This window comes from Oncorhynchus tshawytscha, linkage group LG02, assembly GCF_018296145.1.
Source record: "Oncorhynchus tshawytscha isolate Ot180627B linkage group LG02, Otsh_v2.0, whole genome shotgun sequence".
NCBI classification, from domain to species: Eukaryota; Metazoa; Chordata; class Actinopteri; order Salmoniformes; family Salmonidae; genus Oncorhynchus; species Oncorhynchus tshawytscha.
In genome coordinates this window covers 26,586,067-26,601,715 of record NC_056430.1, presented here as the reverse complement: position 1 = coordinate 26,601,715, position 15,649 = coordinate 26,586,067, and the positions used below count along the sequence as shown (strand labels likewise).

General features: G+C 43.7%; 1 protein-coding gene across 3 annotated transcripts in view; it reads left to right on the top strand.

The window, feature by feature from the left end:
• Nucleotides 1-15,649, top strand: part of LOC112218734 (plexin-A2-like) — a 74,443-nt gene that overhangs the window by 12,772 nt on the left and 46,022 nt on the right. For all 3 annotated transcript variants that reach the window (XR_006078636.1, XM_024379808.2, XM_042295797.1), the window contains exons 2-3: nt 2,630-3,952; nt 5,001-5,183. Coding sequence is in view for 2 of the 3 variants with exons in the window: in XM_024379808.2 (XP_024235576.2) it covers nt 2,738-3,952; nt 5,001-5,183 (1,398 nt within the window). In the remaining variant the exon portion in view is untranslated. The remainder of the gene's footprint in view (nt 1-2,629; nt 3,953-5,000; nt 5,184-15,649) is intronic.

The following is a 15,649-nucleotide window of genomic DNA, read 5'->3' as shown; positions in this document are numbered from 1 at the left end:
CCTACATAACATGATTTTTCAAGGCTTTCACTCCCCTTTCTCTAATCCATCCATCAATCTACTCATCCATCCATCCACTCATCCATCCCATGCATTCCATGTAATATTCTAGAGTCGTTGTTTGTCTCCTGGTTGAAACATCTACATAAACTATGCTAATGAAATTAACCGAGGAAACGAAAGGGTTGATGCTGCCTGACTTTGAATCCCTAATGATTCTCGCCATCCCTGGAAAAGGCCTGATTTAATTTAGGAATGTCTGCCGCGCTGGAGAGAGTGACTAATTCCTGGAGGATTTGACTATTTAGGAGAACAAGAGGGAGGGGAGTAAAGAAAACAGGGAACTGGATTCATGGAAGCATAATAATGCATTTGGATCCTGCAGATAGGGGAAGCAGAGAGAACACCTCACAGAGAGAATGAGCCCCTGCAGATAGGGGAAGCAGAGAGAACACCTCAGAGAGAGAATGAGCCCCTCCAGATAGGGGAAGCAGAGAGAACACCTCAGATAGAGAGAGAAATACAGAGAGAATGAGCCCCTCCAGATAGGGGAGCAGCAGAGAGAACACCTCACAGAGAGAATGAGCCCCTGCAGATAGGGAAGCAGAAGAACACCTCACAGAGAGAGAATGAGCCCCTCCAGATAGCCCCTGCAGGGAGGCAGAGAAAACACCTCACAGAGAAAATGAGCCCCTGCAAGATAGGGTAAGCAGAGAAAACACCTCACAGAGAGAATGAACACCTCACCCCCTGCAGATAGGGGAAGCAGAGAGAACACCTCACAGAGAATGAGAATGAAGCCCTCCAGAATAGCCCCTGCAGATAGGGAAGCAGAGAGAACACCTCACAGAGAGAGAATGAGCCCCTCCAGATAGCCCCTCCAGGGGAAGCAGAGAGAACACCTCCAGACAGAGAGAATGAGCCCCTGCAGATAGGGGAAGCAGAGAGAACACCTCAGAGAGAGAATGAGCCCCTCCAGATAGGGAGGCAGGGAGAACACCTCACAGAGAAAATGAGCCCCTGCAAGATAGGGTAAGCAGAGAAAACACCTCACAGAGAGAATGAGCCCCTCCAGATAGGAGAAGCAGAAAGAACACCTCACAGAGAAAATTAGCCCCTGCAGATAGGGGAAGCAGAGAAAACACCTCACAGAGAGAATGAGCCCCTGCAGATAGGGGAAGCAGAGAGAACACCTCACAGAGAGAATGAGCCCCTGCAGATAGGGGAAGCAGAGAGAACACCTCACAGAGAGAATGAGCCCCTCCAGATAGGAGAAGCAGAAAGAACACCTCACAGAGAAAATTAGCCCCTGCAGATAGGGGAAGCAGAGAAAACACCTCACAGAGAGAATGAGCCCCTGCAGATAGGAGAAGCAGAAAGAACACCTCACAGAGAGAATGAGCCCCTGCAGATAGGGGAAGCAGAGAGAACACCTCACAGAGAGAATGAGCCCCTCCAGATAGGGGGAGAAGCAGAAAAGAACACCTCACAGAGAAAATAGGGGAAGCCCCTGCAGATAGCAGGGGAAGCAGAGAGAAACACCTCACACCTCACACAGAGAATGAGCCCCTGCAGATAGGGGAAGCAGAGAGAACACCTCACAGAGAGAATGAGCCCCTCCAGATAGGGGAAGCAGAGAGAACACCTCACAGAGAGAATGAGCCCCTGCAGATAGGGGAAGCAGAGAGAACACCTCAGAGAGAGAATGAGCCCCTCCAGATAGGGGAAGCAGAGAGAACACCTCAGAGAGAGAATGAGCCCCTCCAGATAGGGGAAGCAGAGAGAACACCTTACAGAGAGAATGAGCCCCTGCAGATAGGGGAAGCAGAGAGAACACCTCAGAGAGAGAATGAGCCCCTCCAGATAGGGGAGGCAGAGAAAACACCTCACAGAGAAAATGAGCCCCTGCAAGATAGGGTAAGCAGAGAGAACACCTCACAGAGAGAATGAGCCCCTCCAGATAGGGTAAGCAGAGAGAACACCTCACAGAGAGAATGAGCCCCTGCAGATAGGGGGGGAAGCAGAGAGAACACCTCACAGAGAGAATGAGCCCCTGCAGATAAGCAGGGAAGCAGAGAGAACACCTCACAGAGAGAATGAGCCCCTGCAGATAGGGGAAGCAGAGAGAACACCTCACAGAGAGAATGAGCCCCTGCAGATAGGAGAAGCAGAGAGAACACCTCACAGAGAGAATGAGCCCCTGCAGATAGGGGAAGCAGAGAGAACACCTCACAGAGAGAATGAGCCCCTGCAGATACGGGAAGCAGAGAGAACTTGATTGCAGTGGGATAGAGGTCTACACTGTGAAGTGATTACTGCAATTCCATGTTCCATTGATGTATGTTGTGTCTGAGAAAGCAGAGCAGAAGAACAAGGGTGAAACAGTTTCAAGATGCTATTTTTCAGTGTGACTCTGTGCTGTCTCTGGCCTGTATCTTTTAGTCCTGTCTTTTATAATGGAAAACTCTTGTCATTGTAAAATGTCACCCTTGTGAAATTGGAGGGAGGTTATTCATATAATTATTTTAATCAAAACGTTTTATGAATAAAACCCTGTTTAATGAGTCCTTGCTAAAGGTTTATGAAAGGTTTATTATAACATGTTTGGTTTATTTATCTTCTATTTCAGGATGATGTGAAGACCATTGTTGAGGATATCAACTAGAGTACAGCCTTGTTCATTCCTGCCCTACAGCAGTAGACATTTTGCCTGGACTTGCCATCTCTTAGAAGTCATATGGGGATGGGGACGTGTTTGGATATAGGATGCACTTACTGCGGCCGCACTAAGGAGCAGTCATGGCCCCTGACATGGTGGCTGTTGGTCATGATGTCCATCTCCCTAGCAATGGGACAAGGTCATTCCGTCAACACTTTCCAGTCAGAGAGGAGAGAGTGGACCCTGAACCACCTGACGGTGCACAAGACCACTGGTGTTCTCTATGTTGGTGCTGTGAACCGGATCTACAAGCTGTCTGCCAACCTGACACTTCTGGTCACCCACGACACAGGTCCTGAGTACGACAACAACGCCTGCTACCCTCCTCTTATAGTGCAGCCCTGCTCAGAGCCCTTGGCATCCACTGACAACATTAACAAACTGCTGCTCATAGACTACTCCCACAACCGCCTGCTGGCCTGTGGCAGCCTCTACCAGGGAGTCTGCAAGCTGATGCGACAGGACGACCTGTTTATCCTGGTAGAGCCCACTCACAAGAAAGAGCATTACCTCTCCAGTGTCAACCAGACAGGCACCATGTATGGTGTCATCGTGCCCTCCTCGCAGGGCCGGGACGGCACCCTGTTCATTGGCACAGCTGTGGGTGGGAAGCAGGACTATTTCCCCACCATCTCCAGCCGTAAGCTGCCCCGCGACCCAGAGTCCTCTGCCATGCTGGACTACGAGCTCCACACAGACTTTGTCTCCTCTCTCATTAAGATCCCCTCTGACACGCTAGCTCTGGTCCCGCGGTTTGACATCTACTACATCTATGGCTTCGCCAGCGGGAACTTTGTCTACTTCCTGACCGTGCAGCCAGAGACCCCAGAGAATGGGATGCCAGCTGGCAGTTCCCCTGGTGACCTTTTCTACACAACCCGCATCATACGCCTCTGCAAAGGGGACACAAAGTTCCACTCTTATGTGTCTTTGCCAGTGGGCTGTGTACATAAGGGAGAGGAGTATCGCCTCCTACAGGCTGCCCACCTGTCTAAGGCAGGGAAGGTATTGGCCAGGTCCTTGAACATCAGTGCCCAGGATGACATCCTCTTTGCTGTGTTCACCAAGGGTCAGAAGCAGTACCACAAGCCTCTGGACAACTCCGTCCTGTGCATCTTTGCCATCCGAGACGTCAACGCCCGCATTAAAGAGCGCCTGCAGTCCTGCTACCAGGGAGAGGGCAACCTGGAATTGCACTGGCTGCTGGGAAAGGACGTGCAGTGCACCAAGGCGGTAGGTACCTGTAGCTAAACCCCTGAAGAGGGCTCTGCATCCAGTCCCTTCATTAACATCCAGCTAGCCTGGGGCCAACCAGCATTGGCTCCTCTGATGTGGCATACATACACATTATTCAGACAGTGGAGCTGACAGGTTAGAGAATGTCATTTTTGAAGCTCTTTGATTACCCCACAGCCTTGATTACACTAACAGTAGCCAGAATCCTGCTGAAGAATCCCATTCACAGTTTCTATATTCCAAAAGAGCAGCAGAGTAAGTGGGGGAGATGAATGTACAATGCTAATCAGAGGAGTTTTGTATGTCGCTTTGATTCCATTTAAAGGCTCAGGCTCTCTCTCTCTTTCTCTCTCACTCTCTCTCTTTCCATTTGTGACTGTAACTCTGTATGATATGAGGCTGTCAGCGTTCAGAAAACGGTAACAAGGACATCCATCAAGGTTGTTATTCAGCAACTCTCACCCAACCACTTTGATTCCACCATTGCCTCCAAGATCCTATTTTGCTAATAGTCATATACTGCCTCTTACCCATGTCATCCATCTGTTCCAGTGCAGAAGAAAGCAGAATAGATACTCTCGAGAGGTGCAGGAAATTAAAGTACAAATGTGTTGCCCTAAAAAGCAAGATTTCTATTCCGTCTGACAGGCCATTAGTGGATGTTTGAGGTGGGTTGTGCTAGATGTAACAGGACTGCTTAGCATGCAAGCCTCTCTGATGCTAAATCAAAACCTGACATCTCTGGGACTGTGTATTTGTGTGATGTCAGATCAAGCCATTTAAATCACAGAAACCGTAACAAAACACATGGCGTTCTCCTATTTGCCATGAGCAATTAAACTGCTCAACAAACACACTGTCCTGGCATTGTTTACAAATGTAACAGCCCCAATAACTTTTGAAGTTGCGGCCTTGAAAACCATGGTAATTGTGTGTAGCAAATATGTAAGGATTTTTACAGCAGTCATTTTGAGATTTCTTACTCTCATTCTCTTGCTCTCTGTCTCACCCATCTCTCCCTGTCTTCCCCCATCTCTCTCTGCAGCCTGTGCCTATCGATGATCACTTCTGTGGGCTGGATATCAACCAGCCCCTTGGGGGCTCCCAGCTGGTAGCTGGCCTGACGGTGTATACTGAGACCAGAGACAGGCTGACCTCTGTCATCTCCTACGTCTATAATGGCTACAGCGTGGCCTTTATCGGAACCAGGAGTGGCAGACTGAAGAAGGTGAGCATGGGCGATCCTTTCTCCACACCCACATGAAAAATATTATAATATACTATGGTATAAATACTAGTATTCACTGTTGTGTTTTTTCACTCATATTTCAGGGACTATACTATAGTATTTACAGTTAACTATAGTACAACTACTGCAGTAAATTAAAATTGTAGTATATACTATAGCAATTATTGTAGTGTTTTTACGGATTGTAGTATACTGTAGTGTTTTTGTGGACTGTAATATTTACTGTAGTGTTTTTGCGGACATTACTGCATTATTTACTATAGTGTTTTTGTTTTATTATCTTTGACCTAGCAGTGGAGGTTTTCTCCTTGAGGAAACCTAATTGAGAAATACTAAAAGAGCACATTTTCCATAACCTGTAGGTAGGTAGGTCTGAACGGATAGTTCAGAGCTTCTGCTCTTTTCTATAATACAATATATGGTCTACACATGGCATGTACTGTAGGTTTCTCACTTATGGGTTGCACAAATTGGGATATGGAGGAGGGGAATGGGCAGGGTATATGCAAATTAAATACTGTAGTATTTACTATAGTTAAAAAGTGTGTTTTTGTCATGTCTTTTGCTGAAAATAATTTAGAAGTATTTTATAATTATTAGATGACGCTTACTTGACATACTTGACGACAATTGATGGGTCGTGAAGGAAATGCAAACTCCCCACAGCCACATCTAGCTAAGTGGATGGGTCACTATTCTTCATGGAATACAATAGATGGCCGTAATCACCCCCAGACACACCTGGCTAATTAGATGGGTCATGTAATTATCCGGACAAAGTGGACTCTTTTGTTTAGACAGCTAAACAATGAACCAGCATAATCCAAACTCATACTACTATCAATACAAACATTGTCATAGCTGTACCAGGAATGCAGGTAGCTACAGCTAACAAACTAGGTTCAATGTTAGATAACTAACAATAGGCTATAACTAGCAATGCAAATGGATTTCTGATTCTAATAATATTACTGCATAGATCATACACGTAACATGAGCTAATGAGCCAGCAAGCTAACGTTCGCTAGCTAACTAACAGTACACTTTAATATGCAATAAAAATTACTTTCTGACTAAATTAGAAACTTAAATCTGAAAATGTAGCTACTCTTACCCATATACATGGATGAACATTTCATGGCAGACTGGAACCATTTACCAGACTGGAACCGTTTTGTTTGTAGATATATCTTGTTTGGCCAGCGTTGTGTCAAGTCACTCCGTTTCACACTAACCGTGTGCAGAAAGTAGCCAGTTTCCAACTGAGGAAACTCTCGAAAGTATATCTAAACGATTCAAGCTTTTCAAAAACATGACTTCACAGTGGACCGGAAGGAGATATTTGGTGATTGAAGGGATTAGTAGAGAATCTCAGACAGGAGGACGACTGGCAAGGAAGGTATGTTTGAGGCTAAATTTAACTGCATGCTGTGAACAGTAGTTTCAATACAGAAATCTTCACAGTAGATAGACCGTTCACTACAAATTATTATCTACATAGCATTAAAGTGACAACATTTACTGATGGCATGTCTACGTTTATATTCTCTGCTTCCCTTGAGTTCTGCTTGCAGTAGGATATTTAAACATATGCTGTACTTAGTACACACCCATGAGCATGCATGCAAAGACACCATTAACGCACACACACACACACACACACACACACACACACACACACACACACACACACACACACACACACACACACACACACACACACACACACACACACACACACACACACACACACACACACACACACACACACACACACAAAGCGGCAGCTCTACCCTTTAGCTCAGTGCGAATGTTGCCTGTAATCCATGGCTTCTGGTTGGGGTATGTACGTACAGTCACTGTGGTGACAACGTCCTCGATGCACTTATTGATAAAGCCAGTGACTGATGTGGTGTACTCCTCAATGACATCGGACGAATCCCGGAACATATTCCATTCTGTGCTAGCAAAACAGTCCTGTAGTATAGCATCTGCTTCATCTGGACACTTTTTTATAGACAGAGTCATTGGTGCTTCCTGCTTACATTTTTGTTTGTAAGCAGGAATCAGGAGGATAGAGTTATGGTCAGATTTGCCAAATGGAGGGCAAGGGAGAGCTTTGTATGCGTCTGTGTGTGGAGTAGAGGTGGTGTAGATTTTTTGCCTCTGGTTGCACATTTAACATATTGATAGAATTTCGGTAAAACTGATTTAAGTTTCCCTGCGTTAAAGTCACCGGCTACTTGGAGTGCCGCCTCTGAATGAGCGTTTTCCTGTTTGCTTATGGCGGAATACAGCTCATTTAGTGCGGTTTTAGTTCCAACCTTGCTCTGTGGTGGTATGTAGACAGCTACGAAAAATACAGATGAAAACTCTCTGGTTAAATAGTGTGGTCTACAGCTTATCATAAGATACTCAACCTCAGGCGAGCAAAACTTTGAGACTTCCTTAGATATCGTGCACCAACTGTTGTTTACATAAATGCATAGGCCCCGCACCGTGTCTTACCAGAGGCTGCTGTTTTGTCTTTCCAACAGAGTGTATAACCTGCCAGCTCTATGTTCTTAATGTCGTCGTTCATCCACGACTCGGTGAAGCATAAAATATTACAGTTTTGAATGTCCTGTTGGTAGGATATACAGTGCCTTGCGAAAGTATTCGGCCCCCTTGAACTTTGCGACCTTTTGCCACATTTCAGGCTTCAAACATAAAGATATAAAACTGTATTTTTTTGTGAAGAATCAACAACAAGTGGGACACAATCATGAAGTGGAACGACATTTATTGGATATTTCTAACTTTTTTAACAAATCAAAAACTGAAAAATTGGGCGTGCAAAATTATTCAGCCCCCTTAAGTTAATACTTTGTAGCGCCACCTTTTGCTGCGATTACAGCTGTAAGTCGCTTGGAGTATGTCTCTATCAGTTTTGCACATCGAGAGACTGACATTTTTTCCCATTCCTCCTTGCAAAACAGCTCGAGCTCAGTGAGGTTGGATGGAGAGCATTTGTGAACAGCAGTTTTCAGTTCTTTCCACAGATTCTCGATTGGATTCAGGTCTGGACTTTGACTTGGCCATTCTAACACCTGGATATGTTTATTTTTGAACCATTCCATTGTAGATTTTGCTTTATGTTTTGGATCATTGTCTTGTTGGAAGACAAATCTCCGTCCCAGTCTCAGGTCTTTTGCAGACTCCATCAGGTTTTCTTCCAGAATGGTCCTGTATTTGGCTCCATCCATCTTCCCATCAATTTTAACCATCTTCCCTGTCCCTGCTGAAGAAAAGCAGGCCCAAACCATGATGCTGCCACCACCATGTTTGACAGTGGGGATGGTGTTCAGGGTGATGAGCTGTGTTGCTTTTACGCCAAACATAAAACGTTTTGCATTGTTGCCAAAAAGTTCAATTTTGGTTTCATCTGACCAGAGCACCTTCTTCCACATGTTTGGTGTGTCTCCCAGGTGGCTTGTGGCAAACTTTAAACGACACTTTTTATGGATATCTTTAAGAAATGTCTTTCTTCTTGCCACTCTTCCATAAAGGCCAGATTTGTGCAATATACGACTGATTGTTGTCCTATGGACAGAGTCTCCCACCTCAGCTGTAGATCTCTGCAGTTCATCCAGAGTGATCATGGGCCTCTTGGCTGCATCTCTGGTCAGTCTTCTCCTTGTATGAGCTGAAAGTTTAGAGGGACGGCCAGGTCTTGGTAGATTTGCAGTGGTCTGATACTCCTTCCATTTCAATATTATCGCTTGCACAGTGCTCCTTGGGATGTTTAAAGCTTGGGAAATCTTTTGGTATCCAAATCCGGCTTTAAACTTCTTCACAACAGTATCTCGGACCTGCCTGGTGTGTTCCTTGTTCTTCATGATGCTCTCTGCGCTTTTAACGGACCTCTGAGACTATCACAGTGCAGGTGCATTTATACGGAGACTTGATTACACACAAGTGGATTGTATTTATCATCATTAGTCATTTAGGTCAACATTGGATCATTCAGAGATCCTAACTGAACTTCTGGAGAGAGTTTGCTGCACTGAAAGTAAAGGGGCTGAATAATTTTGCACGCCCAATTTTTCCGTTTTTGATTTGTTAAAAAAGTTTGAAATATCCAATAAATGTCGTTCCACTTCATGATTGTGTCCCACTTGTTGTTGATTCTTCACAAAAAAATGCAGTTTTATATCTTTATGTTTGAAGCCTGAAAATGTGGCAAAAGGTCGCAAAGTTCAAGGGGGCCGAATACTTTCGCAAGGCACTGTACGTGCTTTCAGTTCATCCAATTTATTTTCTACCTCTTGAACATTAGCTAGCAGAATGGAGGGCAAGGGCAGATTAGCCACTCATCGCCTGGTCCTCACAAGGTCCTGGTCCTCTTTTGCCTCAATCTCCGTTTCCTTCTCCAGCAAATCTCCAAGAAAAATTCTTTGTCCAGTGTGAGGTGAGCAATCCCAGTTCTGATGTTTAGAAGCTCTTTTTGGTCATAGGAGACGGTAGCAGCAACATTATGTACAAAACAAATTACGAACAACACAAAAAAACAATCAAAATACGTAGTATGATTAGTTGAGGGCCGATAAGACAGCAGCCCTACCCATCGGCGCCATCACCTGTCACCTCACCTGAGGGGAGTTAGAGGAATCTCTGGTTACGTAGTAGAAACTGTGGTATGGGGCCTTGGAAGCTAGGCATACTGTAGAATGTTAACTTCGGGGATTTAGGGAAAACCTCAAGGATCATTCAGAAAATGTCCTATTCCTTTGGGCCAACACTGCTGTATGTTTTATTTTCTTTATCAGACGAGCACACACACACACCCACACACACACACACACACACACACACACACACACACACACACACACACACACACACACACACACACACACACACACACACACACACACACACACACACACTTAGAGTGCATTCATCATAGTAGTAATCATGTTTGGTAATAGCATTTGCTAACATACAGCTTGTTCTATGCTAGGAATCAATACAGCTCTCTTAGTAGCAGTGATGTCATGTCTGACTGATTAGTGCAGGGGTGTAATACAGACATCCACCTATTTGGCTCTCACTAAACACGTCCCCCTTTCATTAGGCACTGCAGCACCATCCTGTCTTCGCAGGACAGACACACACTCCGCTTCATCAGCATTCAGTCATGATGGATATGGGCTAATCAATGTCCACTCTCCAGTCTGTCAGTTAGAATCTGCCCAAACACACAGCCACTCAACCCTGAAGGCTGCCAGTACTGGCCTTATGTCATTTATGTCATTGTATTTTTATTCTCTTAGAAAGACGTTATGTTTGGAAATGTTATGAATCTTTGTTGCTAGAGTGTCCTTTCTACCATACTGTATCTGGGGCAAAGGAATAAGGGAGACTGTAAGGATACTAGACTAAAATGGATAGGCTAGCTGAAGAGTGCTCCAAGTCTATTATCCATATGGTATGATAGATAGACTTAACACACTTCACCCATGCTAGTCACATCTGGTCACATTTAGTGGGATTGGCAGGCCAAAGACATGTACTGTGAACTGATCATCTTTCTTACCAACTTCCAGGGAAATGGAAAGCTAGAAGGAACATTTATGTACAGTAATGTTTACCTCTTTTAGAACCCTCCCAAATTGCTTCATTGATCACAATAATCTCATAATCAATTGCATATGGCAATATTTAAAGGGAGAGAAATGTAAGAACATGTTGTGATGTGGGTCCGGGAAGCTGTCTGGCAACTTTCAAACTACCCTTTACTTTACTCTGCGGTCCGACTCATCCCAAACCATCTCAATTTGGTTGAGGTTGGGGGATTATGGAGGCCAGGTCATCTGATGCAGCAATCCATCACTCTCCTTTTTGGTAAAATAGCCCTTACACAGCCCGGAGGTGTGTTTGGGTCATTGTCCTGTTGAAAAACAAATGATAGTACCACCAAGCGCAAACCAGATGGGATGGTGTGTCACTGCAGAATGCTATGGTAGCCATGCTGGTTTAGTATGTCTTGAATTCTAAATAAATCACAGAGAGTGTCACCAGCAAAGCACCCCCACCCCATCACACCTCCTCCACGCTTCACGGTGGGAACCACACATGCGGAGATCATCCGTTCACCTACTCTGCGTCTCACAAAGACACAGCGGTTGGAACCAAAATCTCAAATTTGGACTCATCAGACCAAAGGACAGATTTCCACTGGTCTAATGCCCATTGTTTGTGTTTCTTTGCCCAAGCAAGTCTTTTCTTCTTATTGGTGTCCTTTAGTAGTGGTTTCTTTGCAGCAATGCGACCATGACGGCCTGATTCATGCAGTCTCCTCTGAACAGCTGATGTTGAGATGTGTCTGTTACTTGAACTCTGTGAAGCATTTATTTGGGCTGCAATCTGAGGTGCAGTTAACTCTAATGAACTTATCCTCTGCAGCAGAGGTAACTCTGGGTCTTCCTTTACTGTGGCGGTCCTCATGAGAGACCGTTTTATCATAGTGCCTGATGTTTTTTTTGACTGCACTAGCTCTTGAAATTTTCCACATTGACTTACCTTCATGTCTTAAAGTAATGATGGACTGTAATTTCTCTGTCCTTATTTGAGCTGTTCTTGCCATAATATGGACTTGGTCTTTTACCAAATAGGGCTATCTTCTGTATTCCACTCCTACCTTGTCACAACACAACTGATTGGCTCAAACGCATTAAGAAGGAAATAAATTCCACAAAATAACTTTTAACAAGGCACACCTGTTAATTGAAATGCATTCCAGGTGACTACCTCATGAAGCTGGTTGAGAGAATACAAAGAGTGTGCAAAACTGTCATCAATGCATAGGGTGGCTACTTTGAAGAATCTCAAATATAAAATATATTTTGATTTGTTTAACACTTTTTTTGGTTACTACATGATGCCATATGTGTAGAACATAGTAAAAATAAAGAAAAACCCTTGAATGAGTAGGTGTCCAAACTTTTGACTGGTACTGTATGTGATGTAGTATGCAAATTTCAGGACCACCTTTGGCTCATGAATGCTACTTTCAGAACTACTGGCTAAATTATATAAAAGTACCGGAGAATCTCTTTAAAGGATGGAATCACAACACGCTACCACTGAGAGATGCAGCAAACCATGCTAAAAGAGCTCTTGAAGGGAACAGGTCAATTGTATTAATTCCTTACTAAGAGTATATGGGGTCATATGACATTCTAAAGCATATTTGTCAGGTTATTTTACTTTCTTGTTTGTATCCAATGTTGGCCTTTAAGATGAACTCCCCCTGTCGGTATCAGGAAAGAAAACACACCGTTGTATTTCCTCTTGTAACGTTAGGTTACAGTTTGGACATTTAAAGAAAGACAACAGAAACACTAGATTAGAAAAGGGCATTTAGCCAAAGCATTAGTAACCTTCCTATTCAGTAAAACAGACTGCCTACGAAGGAAGAGAAAAAATATTTTATGCACATACTCTAAGAGCCATGAAATTACTTTCTTTGTGGGGTTTTTTGTTCATATGTTCTGGACCTTGAATGATGTTTCCTAATCATTTACAAAACATTTTCATTATTACATGGCTAAGGTTGATGGGGTAGCAGGCATGAGTTGATCTTTGTAAACTAGCCACTTTTCATCATGTACATTACTTCTACCAGAAACTCTGGCTGAACTAGGACAGCTTCCAGATACTGTGCACATCTCAGCAGCTACCAGCAGGCTCATTATAAAACCAATTAAACGGTCCTCCTCTCATTACGAACTGTGAGGCTTAAGAGAGATTGAGGACCTGATGTAGTCCCACAGGGCCAAAGCCCAAGCAACCCTGTTTTAGATTATAAACTCATGTATAAATGGACTGAAATCAAACTCTGGGCCAGTCAAATAGTCACTATTTCCTCTGAGATAATAAATTGGACCTTGTTCACTGTGGTTGCTCCTGGTCAACTTCCTAATGCCCAGCTTAATACCGCTGGCACAATATCTCTCTGGGCAATTTCGGTTTTATTTCCAATCAGATTTTGCAAGTGGAACTCATACAAGCGCTGGTTTCTGTGAATGAAATAGAGAGTGTGAAATGGAATGAAAGCTGACTCCACCTTGCGTGGGATTGTGGTAAGAGAGACAGAGGATGAGGGGGCAGGGAACCACGAAACAGATGGAGAGTTACAGAGGCTTTACTGGATACAACTTTCTATTGAGTGACTGGTTAGGGGGATGACAGTGTCAAATCAATGGTGGACAGAGCTGGTTAAATGACAAACGGAGCAGAGTGGACACTGTGATCCTAATGGTCCTTCTGATAGAATCCCCTGACCGTGTCCCTAAATGACTGCAGCGCTGGGGCTGCTTGCCAGGCTTTGGTCTCTTTGTCACAGAAGATATTTCGCCGGTAGGATTCTCCCATCTAAGTCCATGAGGTGTTTTTCTCTATATTCCTCTATCTTTATGGTGGGGACCCCAGCCTTTAGGGGAGGGCTGCTGAATGGAAGGTGGAAGGGTTGATTAATTGGTGCTGTTTTTGAGCCCAGGGGATCCAATCATGTAATCAGTTTCTATTGATTCCTGCTGTGTCTATTGAGAGAGTGTTGTGGGCCTGCCAGTGGCTGTATACACTGGCCTGGCATGCAGGGAGGTTTGCTGCAGTCCAACCTGATCTTGGTGCTGCAGATTTGTACTGTCCAGATAACCAGAATGGAGGATGTGTAGTTTATTATGGGCTTCTTACATCTGCCCCCTAATTGTCTATCCCTCTGCAAAGTCTCCTGTCATTCTGTATTTAGATGAGTATCTTCTTAATATGAGAAAGCATTTCCACTGCACAGCAGTTACATAGGTTTAACCTGCTGATGGGATAGGGTTCCCTTTTGGGAACGACCCCTCCCACGTTCAGCTGGAACGGTGGCGCACGGAATGCAAAAATATTCTTAGAAATATTTAACCTCCACACATTAACAAGTCCAATAGCTCAAATGAAAGATAAACACCTTGTTCATCTAGCCAGCAAGTCAGATTTCTAAAATGTTTTACGGCGAAAACATAGCACATATTTATGTCAAACCCCCACCAAAGACACAGCTAATTTGAATAGCCAAGTTGAACAAAATATGCAATCAACAACCGCAGGATTAAAAGAAAAATAATTCACTAACCTTTTGAAAATCTTCATCAGATGACAGTAATAGGACATGTTACACAGTACATTTATGTTTTTTTCAATAATATGCTATTTATATCCATAAATCTCTGTTTACAATGATGCCATGTTCAAAAAATGCTACTCAAATGTCCTGAGAAATGATGATAGCCCTGGCAGATAACGTCAGATAACAAGCAATACACATCATAAACTTTGACTAAATATACATGTTCTACATATAGTTAGAAAGATACACTTCTTCTTAATGCAACCGCTGTGTTACATCTATTTTTAACGTTACAGAATTTGTTCACAAGGCTATAATATGAGACGGCGCTCAGAAATTAGCATTATGTCTCCTCTATCTCGGAGTCCACAGAAACCCATAATTAACACATAAATATTCCCTTACCTTTGATGTTCATCGATCAGAAGACGTGGAAGGAGTTATACTTACCAAAAACTGCGTTTGGTTTTCAAGTGTCTTTAGGTTATCAAACACGACAAATTCCGGTTGAAATGCAGCCAAAATTCTAGTGGATGCGCATCTAAACTTCAAAATTACATATTATATGTCGACTAAACTGGTCAAACTAAGTGCAGAATCAAACTTTAGCATGTTCTAAACGTGCAAAACAATCCTTAGCTCGAACAGACAAACCTACATCGTTTGGTCAATCCTGGAAGAAAGAGAGCTCCGGACCCGACGCGCGCATGAAAGTACATGTATTTTCGCGTGACCCGGAGGTTTCAGCCCGCCAAAACTCGAGGGAGCATGCGATTCTCACAATGAGAGGCCCCACTGAAAGGGGACATCGCGCTGAAGAGATAGGAACTATTCCCAGATCCGTAGCTGGTTGGGAAGGGTGGGGGCGATGACGTCAAAGTTGGGCCAACTTTCATGATGGCAAGAGAGAGTTTGGGAGAATGGCTGCCCTGAGAGTTCTGCTTTACATACAGACATAATTTGAACGGTTTTAGAAGCTTTAGAGTGTTTTCTATTCAATAATAATTATTATATGCATATATTAGCAATTTTTGACAGATTTTTTTTCTGTTTACTATGGGCACGCAATTCCTCCAAAGGGGGCAGTAGTCAGCCCTATCTTTAACTTAACAACACTGTCATCTCAGATTTTCAAAAAATGCTTTTCAACCATATCTACACAAGCATTTGTGTAAGAGTATTGATAGCTAGCATAGCATTAAGAACTTCGGATGTTTTCAATGAGGAGACTCTCAGTTAGATAGCAAATGTTCAGTTTTTCCAAAAATATTATTTGTGTAGGAGAAAT